The 25,149-nt window shown below is 53.5% G+C and overlaps 1 protein-coding gene across 1 annotated transcript in view; it reads right to left on the bottom strand.

Moving 5' to 3' along the window:
• The window catches only part of CSK (C-terminal Src kinase), a 62,106-nt gene that overhangs the window by 11,789 nt on the left and 25,168 nt on the right, over positions 1 to 25,149 (bottom strand). Inside the window, exons 2-3 of the mRNA XM_054042647.1 lie at positions 2,352 to 2,429; positions 1,643 to 1,756 (exon numbers count right to left, since the gene is read on the bottom strand). Of these exons, the coding sequence (XP_053898622.1) occupies positions 1,643 to 1,756; positions 2,352 to 2,366 (129 nt within the window). The 5' untranslated portion in view covers positions 2,367 to 2,429. The remainder of the gene's footprint in view (positions 1 to 1,642; positions 1,757 to 2,351; positions 2,430 to 25,149) is intronic.

Consider the following 25,149-nt stretch of genomic DNA (forward strand, 5'->3'; position numbering starts at 1 on the left):
TCCTAACGACATTATGCATGCAGCCACCTCTGAGGCGTCACAAGGCAGTTGTTTAATAGCTCACAGTAACGCTACACAATGCTTTAGCTCGGGCACTGAAGACGACAAGAGTCCAATTAAGGGATCATTTACATTTGCAGAATGTAATCCCCAGGCCTGGACTCTGATCAAGACAACAGGGTTAACAAGCCCGTCCTTTTGCAAAACAGAAAGAAAAGAAATGCTCTGGCACCTCGAATAAGCTGCAGCGTTTAGTGCGTCAGCTTTTCATCCCATCTGTAGCAAGGCACTGTTAATAGCCCAGCACCTCTGAGCACTTCAAGGCACTGGTGTCCCACTGACGCAAGAAGAGAAGCACCTCCGCTCCGACTGAATGCCTGCGTCACTGCCTGCAGCACCTCTGGTTTTCCTGGAGGTCCCCCACCCGAGCACTCACCCAGCCCAACCCTGTTTAGCTGATGAGACAAGCCCAGAAAAGGCCTGGGCCTATGCAACAAAGCACCCATCCTGGGCACTGGGACCAGCGCTGCCTGCTCACTGCCTGATCAGCTCATGGCCAGACTGCCATCCCGCCAGCCTAGAGCTCGGCGCTTGGGAAACGCGACAGCGGCATGGCTGCACTTCAGTGTAGACACAGCCTACGCCGACGGAGGGGGATGTAAGCCACCTCCCTGAGAGGCAGCAGCTAAGCCAATGGAAGAGTTCTTCCCTCGATGTAGCGCTGCCTGCACCGGGGGTTAGGTCGGCTTCACTATGTCATTCAGGGTGTGGATTTTTCACACCCTTGAGTGACGTCGCTGGGTCGACCTAACGTCTGCCTGCAAGGGACATGCTGGCCAGGCCATAGCTCCACCATTGACTATAGGAGCCCAGGTGGGGGGCAGCAGGCACTGGTCAGCCCCACCTTCCCTCATGAAAAAGGCCCCATCAGATTTACCACCTGACTGCCATTAACTGCAGACCAACCCCTGGTCTCTGGGTATCACCACTCAGTTCACAGACTCTCACGTGCCTTGCCTATAGTGGGTCTAAACACTACGGCCCGGCCATCTCTTGAACCAAACGCAGGGCATCTGTGTGCATGGGCGAGGCTCCTGGCAGAGTCTCACTTTAACCCATGTGACTGCCTCCCTGGGACCCGCCTGAGCAACTTACATTTTGGAAAGGTTTAAATAACGATCACGTTAATTAAAAAGGCAGCCGGGTTTCCAGTCCCTTCTGCTCCCCTGTGGGAGAGAATCCAGGCAGGGCTCCTGCATAATGAGCGTACCCAGTGGGCAGTGGTGGCATCGCATCTCTCAGCAGTGGGCCCCCCTGTGACCCCAGAGCCAGCAAGGGGGTTTCCCAGTTTTTCAATCTGTGGATCACTTTCTAAGAGGAAAATTTACTCCCCCCCCAACCCCCACCTTCTACTATTTGGGTTCCCAAAACTTTCCGTCCAGCAGCCCACACCCTCCTCTGGGTGTCTGATGGGGGGTGGCTATTCCGCCCCTCCTTCCTGGACCGCAAGCCGAGACCCAGCGCTATGAGGGCACTCCAAGATGGGCTGCAGAGACGCAATCCCTCCAGCTGACTTTGGGGGTCGCCCCAGGGAGGGCAGTGAATCGCCAGCACCCCCGAGGCGAAGAGCGGGGCAGGTTACCTTGGTGACGGCGACGATGGTGAGCACGTCCCCTTTGCTGAACGGGAGGTCCTGCTCGGCGGTGCCATGGAAGTTATACTTGGCAATACATTCCGTACCGGACGGCCAAATGGCCTGTCAGAGGGACAGACAAACAGGGCCTCAGATGCTGATTGTACACTGCTCCCACCACCAGAAAGAGCCAAACCTTGGATACGGTCTCAGGGGTGGAAAGGTGGGATCCTATGCCCGGTGAGCATGCAAGACATGCTAGCGGAGGGGTGGGGGTTATGGGCTGGTTTAATACAGGCAGCCACCCTTAGCTGTGGGCTGTCCCTGGCTCCATCGCTTGCCTTTAGAACTCCCAGGGGCCCTTTCAGGGCCAGGGGAGGTGCCATAGCGGATTCCCAGGATGGGTGGCACAAAGGGGAGGGGGACAAGTCCTGATTTAACCCTTCAGCTCCTGAGGCTGGGAGAACAGAACACGCTGTGCTAGTGCCCTTGGGGTGTGCAGGCATACTGGTGCCAAGCAATTTACACTGGCTTCCGGAAACCAGTGAGCGCTGCAGAAAGGAGTGGCCTGCACCTGACCCCCAGACATGGGCCCCGCCAGCCAAAACAGGGCTCCAGCCTTCGCCTGTCTCTCCTTCCACCCCACACAGGCCACAAGCAACTCTGGCCTTTCCCTGTCCCCGACCCCCACCAAAGCACAAGTGGCTCTGGCTGTTACCTGCATTCCTGACATCGTCTCAGGCGGGTCTGGGGATCGAGTCTCACAGGAGGGACACGTCACTTGGTACCATGAGACCTGGAGAAGTGAATGAGAGAGGGTGTTGAGAACAACCATGATGAGCTCTGTCACGCACCCAGCCCCACGGGCAGCTCCAGAGGCCCCCGCCCACCCCAGGAATATCCATCTTATTCTTCAACACACAAAACAGAGCTCGAAAAATGTTGCCAGACATCTATTACTCCGAGGCGAGATGGGAGTGGCGTCCCCAGGGAGGTTCCAGAACACCACCCTGGCGGAAAAGGCCAGTCCCCACCCTCCAGCTGCCAGGAAGGTGGTGTCTACACACCCTGCATGGGGAGCTCCTTGTTTGGATCAGCCTCTGCCTAGCAGGCATCTGATGAATCCAAAGGCCTGACCCTCTGGCTCCTGGGTTATTAGAAAGAAGGACCTTGTACTCTCTCCCTTCCCCCAGCCATCTCACACCCATAGCCCTGACTGCTGTATGCACAGCACCTTTCTGCTGTCCTACCCTGACACTGCCTCCTGCATGCCCTGTGGGGAGCGCTATTCTGCCCTTGTTTCATGAGTCCTTCCCAGTGCGAACAGCTCTAGGCCCTGTCTCTGCACCTAGGAGCTGCAGCAGAGTGAAACTGACACAATTCTTCCACTGCTTCCCCCAGGGATGGGACAGCAGCCCTGAAACTGATCAGGCATGTCCATTACACACTTCTACCTCTTGCTGAAAGGGCAGGGCTGCATCGACAGATTCTGACCGTGGCAAAGATCAAGAAGGGCTGGTTAAGCTCTGTAGGAATGGGTGGCTTGAGCCCTGCCTCCCTCTTCTCCACACGTGCCAGGAACGCACCTTGCTCCCTGCCAGGGAGCAGGTGAGTGGATTTTTCAGCTTCTCCCACTGCGGTGACACTGGGGGGAAGCAAGGGCAGAAGCCGTAGCTTCATGCAGGCAGCTGAAGTCTTGGAAGCCAGCCACTAGCACCAAGCCCTCCCCCCACCCGTCTCTGTGCTGCTCGGCTGCGATGCTGTGAGGACCCCAGGGCACCAGGGTGATTTGACAGAACAAACAGGAAGTGGTTGGGGTAGGCGGATGAGGCTGCTGAGCGCCATTCAGAAATGCAGAGGCCCAGTTTGCACCCAAGCGAGCTGCTGCTGCTGCTGGGAAGAGGCCTCCCTCGTGTGCTAGCTGTGAAACAAACCGGGTTCTTCTCTAGAGCACAAACAGCCTGGTGGGGGTTTCTCCCCACTCCCTGGCGTGCTGCAGGGGGACAGACAGGATGGGGATCATGCACGTTTCACTGCCCCCCTCCCCCCCATCTAGGTCTCAGCCAGGCCAGGGAGAGGAAGAGCAAGTTTGTGGGAAGTAGCACTGTCCCCTGGCTCAGACTTTCAGACCATCGCTGGCCTGAGGGAGCTCTGGGAAGGGGCGTGGCATGGCCTGTCTCAGCCCAGCTCTGTTGCAGCAACTCTGTCTGGTGGGGGGAGGATCCAAACCTGAGTGAGGATTTTGGCTTCATCCACTTTGAGCTGCTGCAGGTCTGGGGAAAAAGGGACGGACTTCAGTCCCCAACCTCCCTGGCTATCCATTGGGGGGAGGCGAGGGGGGGAGCCAAGACCAAAGTACACAGTAGGGGGAATCAGCTCGGCTTAACTCACTTCCCATTCAGCTCTTGGGCCAATGAGATGAACAGCTGCCCCCCCACCCCGAGATTTCTCCCCCAAAGCAGGGCAAAGTGTACCCTGCCCCTGCACTGGGAGAGGGCTAGAGAACACACTTTAAGGCAGGTCAGGAAGGGGAAGGACACCCCCCCACAAGGGGACACCACTTACACACTCATAAGAGGTCAGAAGTAGCAAAAAGATTTTTTTTTTAACCAAGCCAGATACATCAATTAAATTTCAAATCATCCAAACACTCCGTGAACTGCCACCTCCAGCTGACAGGTTCCTAGTCACTGAACCATATTATGAAGGCTAAAGGGATTACTGCGATCCTCACTTTTCTGCACGGCACAGGCCAGAGAACCTTGCCTGGTAATTTCTGCACCAAGCCCATAACTTCAGCACTTCTGTAGGCGCCAACAATCCAATTCACAGCCCTCCCCTCCACGGATGGCGGTGATCGGCATTCCCGGTTTGTGCACTGAGAGGATGCACACGCTGCATTTTACCCAAGGCACTCAAGTCCCTGCGTGAGCATCCGCTCTGCATTTACAATTGCTGGACCCAGGTCTCGCAGCCGTGCTAACGCGTCCGTATTGCACTACGCAGACCTTCTGACTCGGATCTGCAACTTGACCTGCATCCACACTGCAAAATGATAGGGCTTGGGCAGGACTTGAGCTTGGCCCCCACCCCCCAGGCGGGTCCTAGGACCCAAGTGCTGAGTGCTTGCAGATCCGAGTCAGAAAGATTTGTGTGTGGACAGTGGGAAGGGGGTTTGGGCTCAAACTGGAGTCTCAGCCCGGGTTTACAATGCAGTGTAGACAATCCCTTAAAGTAACACGGTCAGTGCTATGGGAAAACCCCGCGGGGGGGGGGACTTTTTAGTGATGTTGCCCCCAGTGGTGCAGCTTGGGCGGTAATTTTGCAGGTAGCTGGGTGTAAACAGCAGTTAGTTCTACTGTTTCCAGTGCAGCACAGTACCCACAGCCCCGTCTCCTGCTTCCTGGCAGTAACGGATCCCTGGGTTCCCCCAGAGCAGTGGTTCTCAACCTGCGGCCCACTTGCGGCCCAATCAGCACACAGCTACGGCCCATGTGACATCCTCAGGGCCATACAGGTAGCACTGGATGCGGCCCACAATGGTAAATAGATTGAGAACCACTGCCCCAGAGGGGACACACACAAGCGTAGCCAATCCTCTGTGATACAACTGGTGCTGCTGATTAGCACCAACCAGCCACCATGTGGGCTTGGATCCTTCAGAAGCAAAAGGCTGGCTCTTCCTTCCAAGGGAGGAGGGATAAAACTGGCTGTGTGTGCCCCCTTCTCCCTGTTCCTGCTCGGGGAAAGTTATTACAGCAGGGAAGGGCAGTTCTGGGGACCTCTCTCTCCAACCCCCAGCTCAGTTATGTCGAAGGAGTGGGGGTTGTTGGCACAGTATCTCAGTCCCAGTACAAGCCTTCATGCTGTTTGCCAATTCCATTACTTCCTGGGTGTGTGGGTGGCTGAGTGATTATCATTTATGTAGCATTAAAGCATCATCCAGCCATCAAATCATGCCCCACAGCTCCTGCAAGGCAAGGAGGTATCAGCCCCATTGTTCACAAGGGGAAACTGAGGCACAGAGTCAGTGGCAGAGTCGGGATCAGAACTCAGAACCTCCCAGTTCCTTACCCAACCCACTAGGTCATAACACCCCTTGGCTCACATCACATGCCAATCAACGGAGCTGAACTCCAAGCACAGCCCCTCATGCACTGTCAGCAGCTCCAATCAGGAAACTGCTCACACACACGCGTACCACACACATTAATGCTATTCACTAGCTAAGGGCTCAGCTGACACAGGTACCTGTGCAGGCAAGAGGCACAGGCAGTTACTAAAAGGTGTGTAACTGGAGACCAGAACGGAGAACATTTCTCTGCATGCCCTGCTCCAGATCTGGCACCCAGAGCGGCAGGGGGCTGGTTGAGAGTCATCAGCCTGGGATAGGGAGGGCTTCTATTAGAATGAAGGAAACTGAGGGCACAGGCAGCCTTGGGAGGCTGAGAACCACCTTAGGTTCATGGCAACTTTGTTGCCAGCCTGTTTTGTTTTTCAACAGCATTTGCAGAGGATGTGCTGTTCTAAGCTGTTCACCAATTCACAGAGCCACAGATGACACCTGTTAGGTAACCCCCTTCCATTCCATTGCCAATTGTTCACGTTGCAGCAGTACCTACAGACTCCCCGATTGAGATCAGCGCCCCTCGGTGCCAGGCACCGTACGGACACACAAGAAGAGACAGGTAGAAAGGGGAAGTGGCCTGCCCACACCGCTCAGTGGCACAGCCCTGGTCTCCCGAGCAACAGACCAGTGTCTCATTCATTAGACCAATGCAGGATAGAACCCAGGAGTCCTGACTCCCAAATCCCATCTCCCACCCTGCTGGTGCTCTAACCACTAGATCCCACTTCCCTCACAAAGCCAGGAACAGAACCCAGGAGCCCTGACTCCTAGTCCCTCCTGCTCTAACCACTAGACCGTGCTGCCTTCACGAAATATCAGGTCAGTTTCCTATGCTCCTTTTCTCACCATGCCTGCCTACCAGGGCTATATGTCTATACTAACATCTCTGTCCGGTATGTCCCAAACTCCCCCTTCCTGCCCAATTCAGGGATGCCGTAAGCCAGCCTATGTGAGGTTGCCATTTGGCTTAAAAAAAAAGAAAGGAGACATTTGCTTTGGAAATGCAGTGACTGCTTCTGGACTCTCCCCCGACGTACACTTTGTTTTATAGCGCCCAGAATGGAGTTCCTGTTTACAGATCAGCCCCTTTGGGAAGCACTGAGGCTCGGCAAGAACAGATCCCGGCGAAAGCCAGAGAGAGGAATCCTGTAAGTCGCTGCACCCTTGGTGAGGAGAAGTGGGATTCCACAAACTTTGCAGAGCAACATCTCTACGGAGGTGCAGCTAGAGTCCGCTACCAGCCAGCAAAGGATGGGGAAAGGAAAGAACAGAAGACTTGAAACACCCTATTGTTCTGGTCAGATGCTCATTCATTCCAACACCAAGTGGAAGAGAGAGGGGAATGATGGTCCAGTGATTAGAACAGTCGCCTAGGAGACCTAGGTTCAAGTCACTGCTCTGCCACAGACTTCTTGTGTGATCTTGGGAAAATCTCTTAGTCTCTATCTGTCAGTTCCCCATCTGCTCAATGGCCCTTCCCCATGGGGATGTTGCAAGGACAAACCTATTAAAGATCAGGATGGGCTCCGATAAGTATTAAAACAGAGAGTGTAGCAGGGCTTTCCATTCAATGCTTTGGGCTGCAGTCACCCAGGCCAGTTCTCCATCCCAAGAGGAAGAACAAAGTCTGGTTGAATTCAGTTTCACCAGTCTAGGCTTTCACAATCACCACAGTTTGTTTGATATCTAAGCAAGAGTGGGACAGGGCACTTTTCATACCTTAACCAGGGATCTTCACCTAAGCAAAGTCTGGCTAATTAATATTTATTAAAGCTTTTCTAAAACCCCAGAGATCACATTTCTTTTTAACTCATGACCAGCCACTGGAAAAGTTCACTGTCCTAAAACCACATGTACTGATTCCTAACAGGTCACCATTGTTAAATGTATTTATTTGTATGTTGGTAGCAGCTTGATTAACTGCTCAAGATGCAATGGTGCGAGGCACTGTACAAACATAACACAAGAGACAATCCCTGCCCAAAGAGCTCACAGTGCAAACAGACATCACAGATACACAGCGGAAGAAAAGCATTATCCTCGTTTTCCAGATGGGTCTCTGAAGCACAGAGAGAGGATGATACTGAGTGCTGGAAACCTGGGCATTACCTTAATTTATTAAAGCTTCATTACACGCTGATGAGCGACTGTGATAATTCCTTTTTGTGATTCGAGGGCTGGTTTCTCTAACCGAACAGCTCAGTTCCTTCTAAGTGCCAGCCCCCCACACTCAACTTGGGTCAGGCTGGCATCTTCCAGGCTCATGCGCCACCAAGGATCCAGATTCTACAACTGGCATTTAGTGAACAATGTTGCAGCCGATGCAACAGAATCCAAAATTCTGCAACAGAAGAGAATTCTGGAGCCAGCATAGAATCCAGCTCCCTCTCCCGCTGCTGCGTCCGCTCTACGCTCAACACCAGCGTCATTTGTCACTCAAGTCAGCAAAGGGTGATTCTGAGTTCACACCGAGAGCAGATCTGGGGCGTGACAAAGGGGGACCATTCTACTTTTAAAATCACGTCCTTCCGGCTGCCATCTTGCTTCGCCAACTCCCACTTCAAAGCTGGCATCATTTTGGCAGCTAGTATCTTGTGACCACTTGTGTTGGAGATTGGAATTTAATACCATTTGAAAGCTATGAATCCCAGCTGCTTTCAGGTGATATAAAACACCAGTTTCTAGTGCTATCTGTTCCCTAGATAACAGTTCCCAAATTCAAGCTGGAATTGAACTGGAGGAGAAATAACAGACAAGAAGATAACCCAGAGATCATTTTAAGATCTCACGTCTTACAGTACTGCAAGGGCTGTACCACTGAAAAGATAAGAATCCCAGATTTTGGGGGTGCGGGGGGAGGATTCACTAGGTATCAGAGCTTAAACTGTCACTGGTTCCTCAGAAGTAGCAGTGCTATTTGGAACCAGTCCAGGACTTTTCATAGCAAGTCCCAGAACTCCGAGTCCCACCCCTGTGATCCCTGCTAGAACTGATAAGTAGAAATATTTTCATTATTAACAAGACACAAACCAAACCAAAATAAAAACAGAGGCGTTTACTCAATTCTTACAAGGTCCGCAAAGATGGAGATCAACCCTCCTTTCTCCCATCCTTTGACTTGTCTATTTAGATTGCAAGCTCATCAAGGCAAGGACTGTCTCTTACTAGGTGTCTGTACAGCACCCAGCCTAGGTGGGGCCCCGATCTCATTATTGCCTCGAGGTGCTACAGTGCTAATAAGTCATCACCATCACCCCAAACCCTGCAGCACTCAGCTAGTGCACAGAACCGGGAAGTGTGAAACTGACCAGCTGGATGTCTCTGCTTGGAATGACTCAAGGGCAAAGACTAAAGCAGCGTAAGTGATGAACTGCTCATTAAATGTTTTAAACCCTTTCGTTCCGTTTAACCCATCTCCGGCGTTGCCGGGGACAGAGCACACTAGGTTTCTTAAATATGATTTTACACCCGGCAGCGACACTTTACGAACACTTCTGAGCCTTTTCCTTTTGGTTCAGGTGATGCCAACGGCTCTGCTTTAACCTTTAATGACTCAGGCTAATGCCGAGGGCCAGATCCACAGCTGCTGCAAACGGGGAGCTCCGGTGATGTACCCAAGCTGAGAATACAGCCCGTGGTGTTTACTCTCTGGGGGCTAATCCATTTCCAGTTTGGAGGCAGCCCCTGGAGGACACTGAACTGGGGCGGAAGGACTGACAGAGCCTCATCTGCCCATTCTCCTGGCTTGACTGCGTCCATTTGGCCATTGATCAGCAGGATGGGAAGGGGCTTCCACCGGGAGCAGGACCCAGAGCACAGAGGAAGCAGCCTCTGCTGGCAGACAAGGAAGACAAGCATAATGAGGGTGGCTAACGGCTAGGAGTGCTGCAGTGGGCTTCAGCCTCTGCAGGCGTGAGTGTTTAACAGAGGTGTCAGAGGGGAAGCAGACTCACAGATGGCGTGGAAGCAGGGCAGCGGGGTTTGTAAAGATCACAGGGGAAGGCAACCCAAATACACACAGTTCAAGGGTTCACGCTACAGCCTGCCGAAGTGAAAGCTGGTGGGGGGCCTCCGGCAGCATGGGGGTGTGCAGCTCTTCTGGCCAGGGGAGCTGGGAGAAGGAGCCTGCAGAAAGGTCTCTTGGCAAAGAGCAGGTCTGCGTTCCCCAATCACTTGGTGGGGGTGGAAGAGCGCACACATAAGCCTGTGTGCTCCCACGCCAGCATCACTGCCGCAGACACAGTCAGTTCAAGCAGCCTGTAGGAGGCCAATATTTCAACAAGCTCCGGGGGTGGGATCCTTTTCTCCTCCTCCATTTGTTGCAGAGAAGAAGGCAACAGGGCAGAGAATACCACCACCTATTCTTGTACAGCGCTTGCCCCTCAGTAGGTCTCAGAACACCTCACAGAAGAGGTCAGCTTCATTTGGCACACGAGGGCACGGGGCGCTGAAGTGATTTGCCTGAAGTCACCCAGCAGGCCAGTGGCAGAGCCAGAAACAGAACCCAGGTCTCCTGAGTCCCAGTCCAGCTCTCTCCCCACTAGGCCACACTGCCTGTACTGCTCACTCAACGCAGGGCTCGAACCCAGCAGCCTGAGTGTGAGTCTCATGCTCTGCTGACTGAGCCAGCCAGGTGGAAGCTGAAATAGGCCAACAAAGCCCAAGCAGAAGTTTCTTCTGAGTTCTACCCACATAGTCTTACTCCACCCTCAAGTGCAAGGGGTGCTCCATTCCAGCTGGGGGAACCCCTGGCACTCTATCTGTTGGGAAATTTTCCTTCCCTCCCCCAGAGTGGCAAATTATTGGTATTTCCCTCCCTCGCAGCTATAGCTGGAGCATGAAGGTTGCCTGAGAGAGTTTCCATTGTAACTCCCCTTTCTCAGTCACTCATAACTAACCCAAATTCTCATCTTTCGGGCTGAAATGTTCCAGGTCTGGTCTCTGACTGAGGGGGAACGGTCTTGGGAAGTTTGAGTCAAAATCTATCTGGCTTTTTGTGAGATCTAGGCATAGGTGCCAACTCCGTGAGTGCTCCAGAAAAAAAATTAGCGGGTGCTTAGCATCACCCGCAGCCGGCTCCCCCCTTGCCCCCAGCGCCTCCTGCTTGTGGCCCCACTGATCAATTCCTCCCCCTCCCTCCCAGCGCCTCCTGCACACCACAGAACAGCTGTCAGGTGTGCAGGAAGTGCTGGGAAGGAGCAGGGACAGGGTGTGCTCAGGGGAGGAAAGAGGCAGGGAGGGGGTGGAGCGGGGGGTGGAAAGAGGCAGGGCCAGGGTGGGGGCAGGGTCTGAGGTGGAGGTGGGGGGTCGAGCACCCCCTGGGTCGAGAGGAAGTCGGCACCTATGGATCTAGGTGAGTTGAGTTGGGGATGGTGGGGAACGCTAGTTTTCCCACAAAGAAATGATTATCAGCTTTATAGGGCAGGGACTGTCTTTTTGTTTTGTGATGTACAGCGCCTAGCACAACAGGGGGCTAGTCCATGACTAGGGCTCCTGGGTGCTGCAGTAACACAAATAATAAATTCTAATAAATGATGGCAGCTCTGTCTATCCAGCCCTACGCACATGCTCAGGGAGCGACTGCTGTAACCGACGTGGCTCAAGGCTTTGTGGCTCTGACTCTCCACTCCTTGGATTTGCAGTGGATGCCCTCATGGCAGGAGAGCTCTGGAACTACTCCCGGGGGGATCACTGGGGGGAGGGGGCTCTATCCCTGGGAAGCAGCGACTACAATTTGGGGGTCGTGGTGGATAATCGGCTGAAATGAGCTCCCAGTGCAACGCGTTGACCAAAGGGGCGACTGCAATCCTGGGATGTGTAAACAGAGAATCTTGGGAAGCAACAGAGAGGTTATTTTCCCTCTGGACTTGGCACTGTGGTGCGACTGCTGCTGGGATACTCTGTCCGGTTCTGGTGCCCACAATTCAAGAAGGATGGTGATAAATGGCAGAGGGGGTCAGAGAAGAGCCACGGGAATGATGAAAGGAATAGAAAACCTGCCTCGCAGCAAGACTCAAGGAGCGCAATCTGTTTAGCTTAACAAAGAGGTTAAGGGGTGACTTCATTACAGACTAAGTATCTACATGGGAACTAATATTTAAACAAAGGGCTCTTCCATCTAGCAGAGAAAGGTCTAACATGATCCTATGGCTGGAAACTGAAGCTAGACAAATTCAGACTAGAAATAAGGTGCAAGTTTTTAACAGTGAGAGTCATTAACCACTGGAACAATTTATCAAGGGTCACGGTGGATTTTCCACCCCTGACAATTTTTAAATCAAGACTGGCTGTTCTGCTAAAACCCTGCTCTAGGGATTATTGTGGGGCAGGTTTCTGGTCCGCGCTGTACAGGTCAGACTAGATGGTTCCTTCTGGTCTTGGAATCTGGGACTATGAATCTTGCTGCATCTCAGCTCACCAGCACCCTCCTCCCTCTTCAAACCTCCTTAACCTGAAGTGAGCCGGGCTCCATTGGTGCAGGATTTCAGTGTAATTGGAAAGGGCTCCCCAGGGCACTGCAGTTAGCGCTGAAGTGCGGGGGAGAGATGTTAATGACAGCACCACATGGGCCATTAGAACAAAGGGAGGCAACTGCGCCCCTTCCTGGGGAAGGGCTCAGTGAGGGGAGAGGTAACGCACCCCCATGGAGAGGGGCTGAGGCTGGATCTGGGGACTAGAGCTAGGATCTCCCTTTGCTTTGGGGCTGCAGCAAGCCACTTGTAAACAGGCAGCTGGAGCCTGAAGGTGGGGTGGGGCTGGACAGGGGATTGGAAACTCATGCCCCCAGTCCAGCCACATTAATGTTACCCTCCCATCACTAAGTAGCACCCCCCCCCCACCCCACCCACCCCCCCGCCCCCGCAGCATGGGAGAACCCTCCCTCACAATCAGCTCAGTCCAGTCCCAAACCCGCACAGGCCTGGCAGGGCCCCTCACATGTCGGGGCAGATACTCACCCCCAGCAGACCAGAGCTCCCGGCTGGAGGGAGCCATCAGCTCCTGCACAGGTAAAATGAGAGACTACCCCTTGCTCGTAGCAGCCAGAACTACAGCCGCCATCTTACACCTTGATCCCACCATTGTCCACTCAGCACAATGGGGAGAAAGAGCCACCTCCTTCCAACCTCCTGCCTGAACCACTGTTAACACTAGTCTAGCTAGTCCTGACCCATGCTAGAGAGATCGCTCCTTGCTGGCACTTGGAATTCTTTGAGCTCTGAGATCACTTTGTCCAATGGTATCTTCCTCCACCCACTGCCTCTCCACTTTCACAGACTGGCGCACAGGCACATGTGTGCGGAGAAGCAGCAGGTGCTCTTAGAGGATGCTTGATGCACTACAGAAGAAAGGAAAGGACAGACCAGAGCAGAGAGGGTTTTCCCTCGTAAGCCCCAAGAGCAAGGATGGCCCAGCGATTTGGCCTGGGGCGAGTGCTCTGGCCACGTGGCCCTCAGAAACCACAGCAGTGGGCTGAGATTATACTGGGGTGCGTATGAAGGTGCTGGTGGGGCATGGGGATCTCTTAGAGAGATTCCTTCGACAAAGAACTCTGGGAGACTCAGCAGGTGCGGGAACGGTCACACAAACCGATTGGTTCCTATAAAGATCCTTCTCCCAGCCTCTTACACTCTGACTCCATGCTCTGGGACGCCCACCTGACCCCTCACACTCCCAGACATCCCCATACGGACCCTGCCGCTGCAAAGCCCAGCAGGCAGCGGCATCCCGAGACTCCGGCTTGCTGGGTGTCAACTGTGCAGGGGTTGAAACCAAACAGGTTGGCGGGGGGGGGGGGAAGGGAAGAAGGGGCAGCCAACTCAGGATCCCTTCCCCCACCCCCAGAGATCTGTGCATGTGAGAGATGCTACAGGCATCACACCCTTAGAGCTCCAGGGTACCCGGCCCTCGGGCTCAACCTCAGCTAGAAACGCACCCTGCAGCCTGGCTGGAGGAGGCCGAGGGGACAGTGACGTCAGCTGTGCTCTGGCAAGCCTGAGGCCAGCGCTTGCCAAATACAGATGGAGAAAAATCCGCTCCTCGTAATAGAAGAAACAGCTGCAGGAACTAGAGGGGGGGCGGGAGGGATGGGGCTGATCCATCAGGGGAGGAGGCAACTCCCTATAACCCCTCCCCCAAAGCCTACTGGGAAGAGGAGGGTGAATCCACAGAGCAAACCTCCCTTAGGCGAGAACTTCCCAGTCTCCTGAGCCTCCCCCCACCACACTGACTGCCACCTCTGCACCAAAGAGGCGCCCCATAGATCCAATAACCAAAGCTCACAATACCCCAGCAAGGGGGTTGGGCTATCATAGATCAATGCCATTACCCCCGCCCCCATCTTACAGACAGGGAAACTGAGTCACGCACTAGTCCGACTGACATCCTCTGCATGACCAATCGCACAACAGGAAATAGAATCCAGGTGCCTCAACTCCTAGCTCCCAAATGGAAAGCAAAACCATGGGCCAGTCTTCTTTATGATGCCTAGAGGCAGCCATGCGGGGAGGAGGGGAGGGGTCCCCCAGCTCCGCTGCTTCATTTTTAACCTCAGACTACCTAGTCCTGGTGGCCCTCCTCTCTTTGTCCTGGGAGACTCCGGAGCCACTAGTGCTTGAGGCTGAAGCTGGAGACACAGCTGCGTGGGTCGCGAGTGGGAAGGGGCTGCTGCGGCCTCAATAGCTTGAAATCCCCAATAACGGGGGATCTCCTGAGATGGGGCCAGGGAGACCGGTGTTTCAGGTGTCAGCCGCTGGCTAGGTGCTTATCTGGCCCCCCATCACTGCTGTATCTGAGCACCTCGGATCTTTGATGCGTTTCCCCTCACACAGCCCTGGGAGGCAGGGCACTTCTATTCCCCACATTGTACAGATGGGGAGCTGAGCCGCAGGGAGCCAGTATGCTGCCTCACCTTGAACTCCCACACTGGCTGTTGGGGCAACTTCCCCTTCCCTCCTCTGCCGGTGCGTATCCAATGGCACCTGCCCTCCTTTCGCATCTCTGAATCCAGAGCGTAGATCAAGCTTGCCCTGTCGTTGGCTGAAGGCCACCTGACCAGAAGGCACAACAGGCTTGCCAGCTGCTTCTCCCCTTCCCACCCGGGACACCCGTCCCTCTGCCCCCGGTGGCTATACTTAGTGTCTCTGCAGCATGTCTGCCGCTCATCCAGGGGGAGGTCCCCGGCACAGTAGAGCTAGAACCTGCTATAAATAAATGTGGTGCTAGCAGGCATCTGCTTCATCCCCCAGACAGCTGGGAGGAGAGCTCCCCACTGCGGCAGGTGCATTGGCCCTGGGGCCAGACGCCAGGTGCTACTGACAATCAAACAGCAGAGCAATTGGCATCTCGAGCGCGTGGAGCCACCGAGCTTCCCGGGTGAAACGGGACGCACATGGAAATGCGGCTTCGTGCCTGAGAGATGAGGTGACTGCGGTTCACAATGCCATGGACAGCAACAGCTGGGGCATCACCTTAGACTAAATCAGCTCCTGGGCTGGACACTGGCTTGCTGTATTCTACTGCACCGAGCCAATGCAGAGCTAAGGAAGAGAGGCCACTGGACCAGGAGATTCAAAAGCCTCCGCTACCCAGCATGCACCAGACAGGGACTCCTCACCATGTGGGATTTCTCCCTAAACCAGAGTGAGCGGGCAGCCCTTCAGGGGGTCCTGACTCTGCATCGGGCTGAGAGAGGCCCCATGCTGGGATAAGTCCCCTGCTGCGTGGGACTCGTAACAATCCTCGCTTTGTTCTTGCCGTCTTGACCCCTGGAGACGCATGATGTCATTGGCCAAAGCATCAAACGAGCCTTTCTCGCTCAGAGCCGTAGCGTCAGGGTGGGCGAAGCGTGGGTGCCAAGCGGCAGCCATATTGACTTAACACTGCCAAGGGCCCTGGAGCAGGGAGGAAGGGAAGACAAGCCCCTCTCTGAAATCTCATTCCCAGGCTACAACGGGCACAGAAATTTAGAGTTTTAAGGATCTACTTTAATATGAATCCTGCTAATTAACGACATGCGCACACACCCCTCTCGCCGTTTCATATTTTTGAAGCACTTAGAGGCAGTGGCTTTGAAATGCTCGACTCCAGGATTCATGCCAACTCCCACAGCTGGCCACAGCATGCCAGGAACTTTGCCACAAAGAGGGGCAGCAGGCAAGTTGCCTGCCCGGGAGCTCGAGGGCTGGGCCTAATTTGCAAGTGCAAACAGAGGAGTTTTAAAGCAAAAAAAGAACCCTCAACATTTGCTTGTGCTCCCATCTTCCTGGAGAGAAACCCAGGGATCAGCCTTTAGAACCAGGTGCAGAACTCTCTGGGGCATTCACACAGCCACAGCTAGGAAAAGCAACAAGCAGGACTGAAGGCAGAGAGGCAGTGTGGACCAGTGGCTAGGGCACTGGACCGTGAGTCAGGGGTGGTGGGTTCTAAACTCAGCTCTGCCACTGGCTTGCTGGTGAGTCGCTCTTTTCTGTGCATCTCTTGCCCCCGTCACCCTTTGTCTGGGGACAGCAACACTTAATATGCTGCAGCTGCATTGCTGTAGCATTTCAGCATAGACACTACCTACCTACACTGATGGGAGGGGTAATCCAGCTCCCTGAGAGGTGGTAATTAGGTCGCTCGGGATGCAGATTTTTCACATCCTAGAGACGTATAGCAATGCTGAGGTAAGTTCCTAGTGTAGACCAGCCCTCGGCCTTGTCTAGATTGTAAACTCTTTGGGCCGGGGAGTCTCTCTCATTACATACAGTGCCTAACATGACGGGGCTCCTGGAATACACCTAATAACAGGGTTGTGGCAGGAAGAAGGAGGGAGAAGAATATCAAAACCCCCTCTGTGGCAGCTGGGTGGGAGAAATATTAGACCCTTGGCCTTTCTGGGTTCTGAACTCTGCCACACTCAGATACCCTAGCGATAGGTGCAACCTACAAACCCAGCTAGAGAGTGTGTGTGTCCCTGGGGCTTGCCTGCACTCAATACAGCTCTGCGAGTCTAGACAAAGCCTGGTCTTTAGACAAACACCTGTCAGGGCTGCTCTAGGTACACTCAGCCCTGCCTGAGCGCAGGGGGCTGGACTAGATGACCTAGCGAGGTCCCTCCCAGCTGTACATTTCTAGGAGTCTGAGGACATCAGCTTCAGTAACCACAGCCAACAAAGCACCTCTGTATGGTCACTAGCCACATTTCGCCGCCAGGGGGCAACAAACCCATCACCATCAAGGAAGATGCCACTATCCAGAGAAAGGCAGTGAGGAGAAAGACCCGCCCGGGCCCAGAGAAAGAGAATCAGCAGCACCCAGGGAGCAGCCAGACAAAAGTCAGTTGCTGAGCACCGCAATCAGAGGGGAAGAGGAAGCTTCCAGACAAGTAAGGCAGAGGGGCACTCGCTGCAGCCTCAGGCATCACTTCCCCTCTGTGAGTCAGTTTCCCCCATCTATAAAACAGAGACGACTCTGCAAGCTGCTTTAAGATCTAGGGTGAAGAGTGCTGGGCGGGTGCCATTCAGAGCTAATCTCCGAACTGGACCCTCCAGCTTTACAGGACCTTCCCCTCCCCATTGCATCAATCATCCCAACAGGGTGTCTCGTTACAGGCAAGAACAACACTGTGCAGTGCCACCCTCTGTCCCGCTAAGACCACTCCAAAGCCTGGCTCCTTTCCCTAGTGCGTTACATGCACACAGCTACCTCGCAGCTTGTGATCATGGCACACACATGCCCAAGGAGCAGGACTGAGACAGGTGCTTTAACAACACTTTGCCCTCCCGCCCCCCTTCATCGGCCGCTCGCCAAACACGGTTACAAATACTCACTACGGGCTTTTGCGCTTGGGAATATTGACTGGCTCTAGGAGAACTGTCTGCGAGCAGAGAAATTATTCCAGAATAGTGTGTCCACGCAGGAAGTTATTCCTCTGTAGCTAGAGAGTTAATGACATTGACCTTTCACATGCCAGACTAGAGGATCAGAATGGTCTCTTCTGGCCTTAATCCATGTATAGTTATTCTACTACATCTAAATCAGTCACTTTCCCTCTGTAGACAAGCCCTAGTTCTCACAGCAGCTCTGGGACGTGAGGAGATAGCCTTAGTTTCCCTCTTTGTAAAACGAAGGGTGCTAAGAGACTTGCCCATGGTCACACAGTGAGTGGGTGGCAAAGCTGGAAACAGAATCCAGGAGTCCTGGCTCCCGTGTCTCTGCATTAGTCGGGTAACACCCCCTTCTCCGTTGTTTGGCTTGAATTAAATGGAGTTTTTTGAATAAATGAGTTGAGAATTTAAAGATGGTTTTTGTTGGGAAATAAAGTGGAGACGGATGGGGAAACGTGGATTCAGACAGCTCTGCCTGGGTGTCACAAGCCCACGTGGCTCGAGGTGCACACACAAGACTGACATGGAGAGCAGAGAGGCGTAGGGCTCTTGGGCAGCGTAGGGAATGGGGTGTGGCATTACCCCGAGGTTAAATACAAGCTAATTCCCTCTTCCAGGGTTCTGGGGACCTCAATGGGGCAAAGCTCAGTGCACATGTCTTTCCCTGGAACGGCAGGGTAACCCCAGGCTACAGAGGGGACAGGACACGACAACCCCAACTGCCCCAGAAATACAGACTCCCCTGTTCCCTTCATGCCGCCTGCTGCGGGACACTCCCCTCCGCCCCCCGAATGCTCTGGAAGCCAGCGAGATGGGAAACAAAGGGCAGTGGCCGCACAAAAATAGAAAAGTCTTTATTAATTTATAGGGCAGATTTAGGGCAGTATGAAGCCTCCAAGCAGCTCCTCACAGCCCCGACGACAGCTGCTCTTGAGGGCTAAAAATACTAGGGAAAGGGGAACTGAGACAAGGGCTGTGAGGGGGGGCTGCACCGCAGGGAGGAAGAGACCGGAGCCAAGATGCAGGCGTGTGACATAACAGCCCGGCGCCCAGCACAGACACTGCTTCATTGCTCACCCTGCTCCCATGCAGCACCCAGTAGGGCCAGACGGGGCCCCCTCATGGCCTGGCACCCAGCAGCACCCAGACATGGTTTCTTCCTGCTATGGCACCCAGCCGCACCGAGATGCAACCCCATCCCGTACACCACCTCCCATGCTGTGTCACAGCGCGGCACCCAGGAACTGGCCGTGCCAAGAGGCGGCTCCGTCACCCAGGCAACAGCAGCACTCAGACCCGGTGGCGTCATCTGAGCTGCAGCTCAGTGCGCTCCCCAGGATTGCAGCCTTCTGATCCGGCTGCACCTCCTCCTAGGAACATAGGAGCAAGCACAGCACGGAGATGCCAGCCGCCGCGGCGCAGGAGCAGCATGGGAGGCTAAGGCCTGGAGGTCTCTCTGCTTGTTGGGGTGGCCAGGCTCCAGCAGGGAGAGATGGAGCAGAAAAAGACGGAGCCGTGAGAAGTGTGCTGGAGGACACACTCTCCCTTCCTTCCCAGTGCCCCCTCTGCGTGAGGCGGTCCAAGCTGGGCCAGCCCATCAGATGCTGGTCAGGTGAACCAACCCCTCCCCATTCCAGTGGCTGTTCCCAGGCTACGGGCATGTCTCCGAGCCATCCTGGGAGAAGGGCTGTGTGCACAGCTCCAGATCGAGAACCAGGCGCCACTGGGCTGCCCAAGGGGGACCAGATTCTCGATTGTGGGTCGATGCCCAGGAAATGCTCCTCGCCCTCCCTGTACCAGTTTGGAGTCTGCAATTTACTGCCAGAACGCTCAGAGCTGGCGCAGCATCAAAGCACTTAAATTTACCAGCCTTTACCCAACCTGGCAGTGTCCCTATGTGGGGGGGCAAGTGTAATCATCCCCCCTCTGCAGCGTGGAAACCAATGCACAGAGGGAGAAGCGGCTCCTCCTCAAGGCCCCAGGATCCTTGCACCCAGTGCTGTTCTCTCACCATTGTTCAATGCTGCCCTTCTGGGGAACAGCAATTTTGGCCATTTCCAATGTGCCTCCTGACTTGGTCTCCAAGTGCCAAACGCAGGCAGTGTGCTCTACCCCTGCCCCACGAGCTGGAAGGCTCCAGCCCAGCTGCCACCAGACTCTGGGTGCATTTTGTGCTGACGGCATCGTTTTCACCCAGCCTGCGTCACTGCCCAGCGCTCTCCTCTGGAGATACAAATCGTGCCCGCCAGCTCTTGGCTGTTCACAGAGCTCGCGTTCAGAGGCGGGGAAGGAGCCAGGCAGCAGCTTCACACCCACTCCCCCAGCCAAGCTCTCAGCCCAGCCACCCGTCTCTGCTTATAAAAGAGCCAGGGTTTAACACATCAGCCAGCAGCTCTCCCCCTCCCCCACTCCACGGCTATCCTGGGCAGCCTGGCGTGCTCACCTGGGCTAGTTTAGCCCCAAGGGTGGATTTTTTCAGGGGGGGGAAGGAGGGGGGAGAGGAAATGGGAGAGGCTGGAATTTCTGCAGCTGAGCAGCGAAGTTCTCAAGCGCCTCACCTCCCCAGAGCAGGGCAGGCTCTTCTCAAACACTAGTTTCCAGCTCCTAAGGTTCCCTATGGATCTCTCCCCCTAGGGCCTGGAACCCCCAAGAGACAGCAGGTTTGGGAGTTTGGAGAGGGAGTGCGGGGGGTGTCAATGTGGGGACACAACCCTGGTCTCGGCATGTGGAGGAGACACCGCTCACAGCCCTTCGCACAGGCGAGGTGATTTCCCCCCCACCCCAGGCCCTCTATACATTTCTCCTCTCCCCAGCAGCGAGGAGCAGGCTCAAAGTTACATGCTACTGACCCACAGCAACCGATGCTAGCTGAGGCCAGCTTTCCCTGCCGTGTGATGGAGGGAGCAGGGAGCTCAGTCTGGGGGAGAGTAGGCAGGTTTCTGAAGGGATCCAGAGCACAGGGAAGGCAGCAAAGACCTCTTAGCGGTGGGTATCCAAAAGAAATCCAGAATCCAGGAACAGAAGCAGCAGAAGATGCGGGGAGGAAAGGGATCAGCTGGAGGAAGGAACGTCACAGCCGCTGGGTGGGATGGGAAGGTCTAATGCAGAGGCCCAATGAAGCTTGTCAGACAAAATGGCAGTGTCAAGCATGATGCCACAGCCTGACTGGGGGAATGCGGGGGAGCCATTAGTCACAGCTGGGAGGGATCACCGGTGATGCCCTGCGACCTGACCCGAAGAGGAGGAGAGTGTGCGCATAACCAGCCGGGGAGGGGTGGGCAGAGGATGCGCTGTTCACAGGCACCTCTGACGGGAGCGTTGTGGCTCTGGAGAGCCCGTGACAGGAGCCAGGAAGGGCCAAAAGGCCCATGGAACATGTGCCCCAAAGCAAGGAAAGAGCACAGCAGGGAACCCAACTGCTTCCTGGAGGGAGAGCGGCAAGAGACGTGATCCAGGGCTGGGGGGAATTTATCAGAGAAGATTAAAAGAGCTGAATGTCTTAGCTTTATGCTGCCAGCTAAGGGGGGAGGGGGAGATCATTTACGGGGCTACACAGGCATGTTACTTAGGTGCAATGTGATGGAATTTGTTGAATCTCGGGGGGAGCGGAGACACAACTTGCTAGCTGCTGTGGCATGGAAGCCCTGGGACTTCAAGCCCAGAACATACCCGGAGGGGGATGATCCCACACTGGCCCTGAGACACGGCCTGGCTGACCTGATGCCTCTCTTCTATAGGAAAGTCATGAGGATTTCAGCCCTCTTTCCCCATGCGAGCAGCGTACAGCTGCTGCTAATCCTCTGGGAGATTTCCCAAGCATTGCTCAGAAGGCTTTGCTTCTACCCTTCTCCCTGTCCAGTCTCTGGGAATGGCCAATATCAGCACAGAGACACAGGACCATTAACCCACCGTTAACCTCCTACCGAGGCTGGGGTCATTGCAAGGGATCTGCTGCATCTGGAAGGCAAGCAGGCAGCTCTGGGGACTCACTGGAGCCACCAGCTGCAAGGTGCAGCAGCAGGTAGATAAAGGAGCCAGTTGTTCCTCCCGCTGGCTGGTGGCTGGGCTGTTACGCTGCAGCCAGGCAGAGGATGGGACAACGGGAAATACCCAAGGATAACGGAGCAGGTCTCGGTCCCTTTCCAGGCCGATCAGCGTGGTTGGGGACAGGATGGGGAGAAAGGAAGAACTCCTACTAAATAAAGAGAGAACAAAAAAATACCCCATTGAGCAACGTGTGCCTGGGAAACAGACACCGCCTGGGAGGGGCCATACCTCAGCCAGATCAGGAGACTCAATGTGCTCGGTGCTGTACAGACATACAGGAAGAATACCCTTGTGTCAAAGAATTTGCAAGCCAAGGCCCCCATCCTGCAATCAGATCCAGGCCTCGCACCCAGACAGAGCTCCAGTGACCTAAGCTTGTCAATGTAACTTATAAACCCCGAGGCCATGTTTACATGGGGAAAAGAAAAAAAAAAGATGCGTTAGTTAACCTGCATTAAACCTCACCAAAGATGGGCAAGTTGTAGTTTTAACACATTAGCTAGTCAAGGAAAACCTTAGGCTCCCCTCTAGCATTGGCCCCTACCTCCTAACAAGTGCTAAAATACAAATCGTTCTGATTACACTGCTAGTGAACACATGTTAAAAAATCCACCATTTTTCCTAATGCAGACAAGCCCCAAGACTTGAAGAACCCAGAGGCTGCTAGTTTGGCAGGAATCTCTGTCACTTAATGAGACTAGAGGAAATTCCCTCTGCACTTCAGCGAGTGGGAGAAGACTCAGAAGAGGTTGCTTTCATTGTGTATTTAAATATCGCTCCCTCAAAAAAAAAGACAGCCACTGTCAGAGACAACCTGTGCCTGCCAATGGGGAGGTGAGGGGCAGAGTGAGGGCGGCCGGCTTCAGCAGTGTTACGGAGCATGCTCAATCTGTGTGAGCATGCTCAGTCCAAGCCAAGCAGCAAATCTGGGAGGGTGAGGGGGGACGTGAGCCTGCATGCCCCCCTCCCCATGCATCACCTCTGGCCCCTGTCCCCATATAAATGGGCTGCATTGCTTTTCTTTGCAGCCCGTGGCCAGGATTTTTCAGCACTAATTCACTGACCAAAAGCCCTTCTTTAACAAAGAGGTAAAGTTGCCCTACCACAGCATCCAGCTCAAACATCGGAAAACAAGGAAATGAAGAGTTACGCTACACGCCCACACAGCCTTACCTCTGCCCCACCGGAGCTGGCAGTGCCACTGGGAATTATTTGCATGCATTGCAGCTGCGACCGCTGTGTTAGGTGTAGCTAGACTGCGTGGCGGAGGAATTAGCTGGAGCAGCTTGGAAGAGCTGTGGCAGTGATATGAAGGGCTGTGCCCCTCTAGGGGCGGGTGAAAACCCCTCTCCCTGACACTTGTGTGTGTGATCGTGGAGAAGCATGTGTACCTTGAGAAATGCAGACTGCCCTTTCCAGCACTGTGCTGTGGAGTAGGCTGAAGGCTGCAGAGTGCAGTGGTTTGAGGAAGTCACTGCAGGCTTGGTAACTTAACAGGGTGCTAACTGGGTGACAGCTGTAGATAAACAGGGAGCACAAATGATCTCCACCTTTTCCTATGTATTGAAAGCAAGCAGTAACAGAATAGCAGTGAATGTGACACTCAAAGTGTCCTGCCATTAGGATACTACTAGCCAGTTAGTAATATAAATGATTGCCAGTATCTTTGTACGCAGTCATGTCGGTCCCAAGATATTAGAGAGAAGGTGGGTGAGGCAGTATCTTTTATTGGACCAACTTCTGCGGGTGGAAAGGACAAGCTTTCGAGCAACACAGAACTACTATTCTGGGAGAGAGCAACAGGGTGTGGGAATCTGTGGAATCAGACAGAAGTGAAATTCTTCCCTTCCGGGTTCACTGGTGCCTTTTAAAATTAATGATCTCTGAACTCATCTCTTACGCCTAATGTCAATCGTTTTCCTGAAGTTTTGTCTACATTCAACCTTGCATCTGTTTAACTTTCAGTTAATTTAAAACCAGATTTTAGTTAAACCAGCCCCAAAACTCTATTGTGAACACTTAACTTTAACTGGACTTGTGCCAAATTAACTCAATAAGGAATCCATTTAACCCAAATCGATATATGCCAGGTTTAAATCAGAGTGTCCACAAAGGTCTTGCACTGGTTTAAATTAACTGGTTTAAAGCCCTGCCTTTAATTAAACTGGTGCAACTTTAGGCAGTGTCTTACTTGCCTCCATACTTCAAACACGGGTGTAAAGGAAATTAACTGCCCCAAAACTGCAGTAGATTCAGATCTACACATTGCTTTGGAAATATGCAGATTGCAACCAGCTGTTCTCCAAAAAATGCTATTTAAGGAGTTAAAAAAAAAAATTACCCACAGAAAATCTAAATAAAAGTCACTGGAGTTTCTCTATTTAAGTGTATCCCTGCAGCTATAGCAACCCAAACATTACAACACCATGAGATGCAGGAAGTAAAATTGACCAGTCTAGTGTCCCCACCCAAGCAGCAGCATGAATGCAAAAACCACCACATTATCACCAGTGCAAACACTAAGGGCTTGTCTATGGTCTGGTCTACACCTAAAACTTAAGTTGATCTAGCTACATCGCTCAGGGCTGTGAAAAATTTAATGCCCTGTGCAACAGTTAGGTCAACTTAACTCCCATGTCTGTAGATGCAGCTAGGTGGATGGCGGAATTCTTCCGTTGATCTAGTTATCACTTCTTGGAAAGCATGATTAACTGTATTGATGGAGAAACCCTTCGGTCAATGGAGGAAGCTGTGCCGCTGTAGTACAGACACACCCTCAACTTAAAATGTTTCACTAGAACAGCAATGTCAGTAAAGGGTGTGGGGGGGTTGCCAACAGAGTGATGTCAGTAAAAGTCCTACTGTAGAGACAGTTATACTGGGATCAAAGCACTTTTGCTGATCTAGTTTATTTCACTCACCAAACTGGTAAAAGCTGCACTAGCAAATGCACTGATATGCTGCTACAACTGCAATGTTTAAAACTTAGCACCAATTTATATAAAAAAAAAAAAAAAAACCAAAAACCCACCACATCCCCAAGTCAACAAGGCTATGCTGGCAAAACCCCCAGTGCAGACGCAGCTACACCGACAGAAGAGCGTTTGTGGCATAGTTAATGCCATTTGGAGAGGTGGGGTTAGAAAATGCATCCACACTGGAGGGTTTGCCCCGTATAGCTATACGTGCAGAACTCAAGTGTAGACAAGGCCTTAGAGTCAGAATCTAAGGACAGAAGGGAACAGCAGACAATTCTGTCAGACCTGTCTACCACAGGCCACCAACGCCAGGCCCAGCACCTGCACACAAAACCCAACACTGGAAATTAGACCAATATATTACATCCCACAGGAGACCAGACTATTATGTACCACAGACAGAGAGTAGGAGGGATCCAGGTACACCAGTCCCCGCAATGGCAAGGAAATGATTACGTGAGAGATACTCAAATAATCCTGGCAAGTAACTAGCAC

This window comes from Malaclemys terrapin, chromosome 10, assembly GCF_027887155.1.
Source record: "Malaclemys terrapin pileata isolate rMalTer1 chromosome 10, rMalTer1.hap1, whole genome shotgun sequence".
NCBI classification, from domain to species: Eukaryota; Metazoa; Chordata; order Testudines; family Emydidae; genus Malaclemys; species Malaclemys terrapin.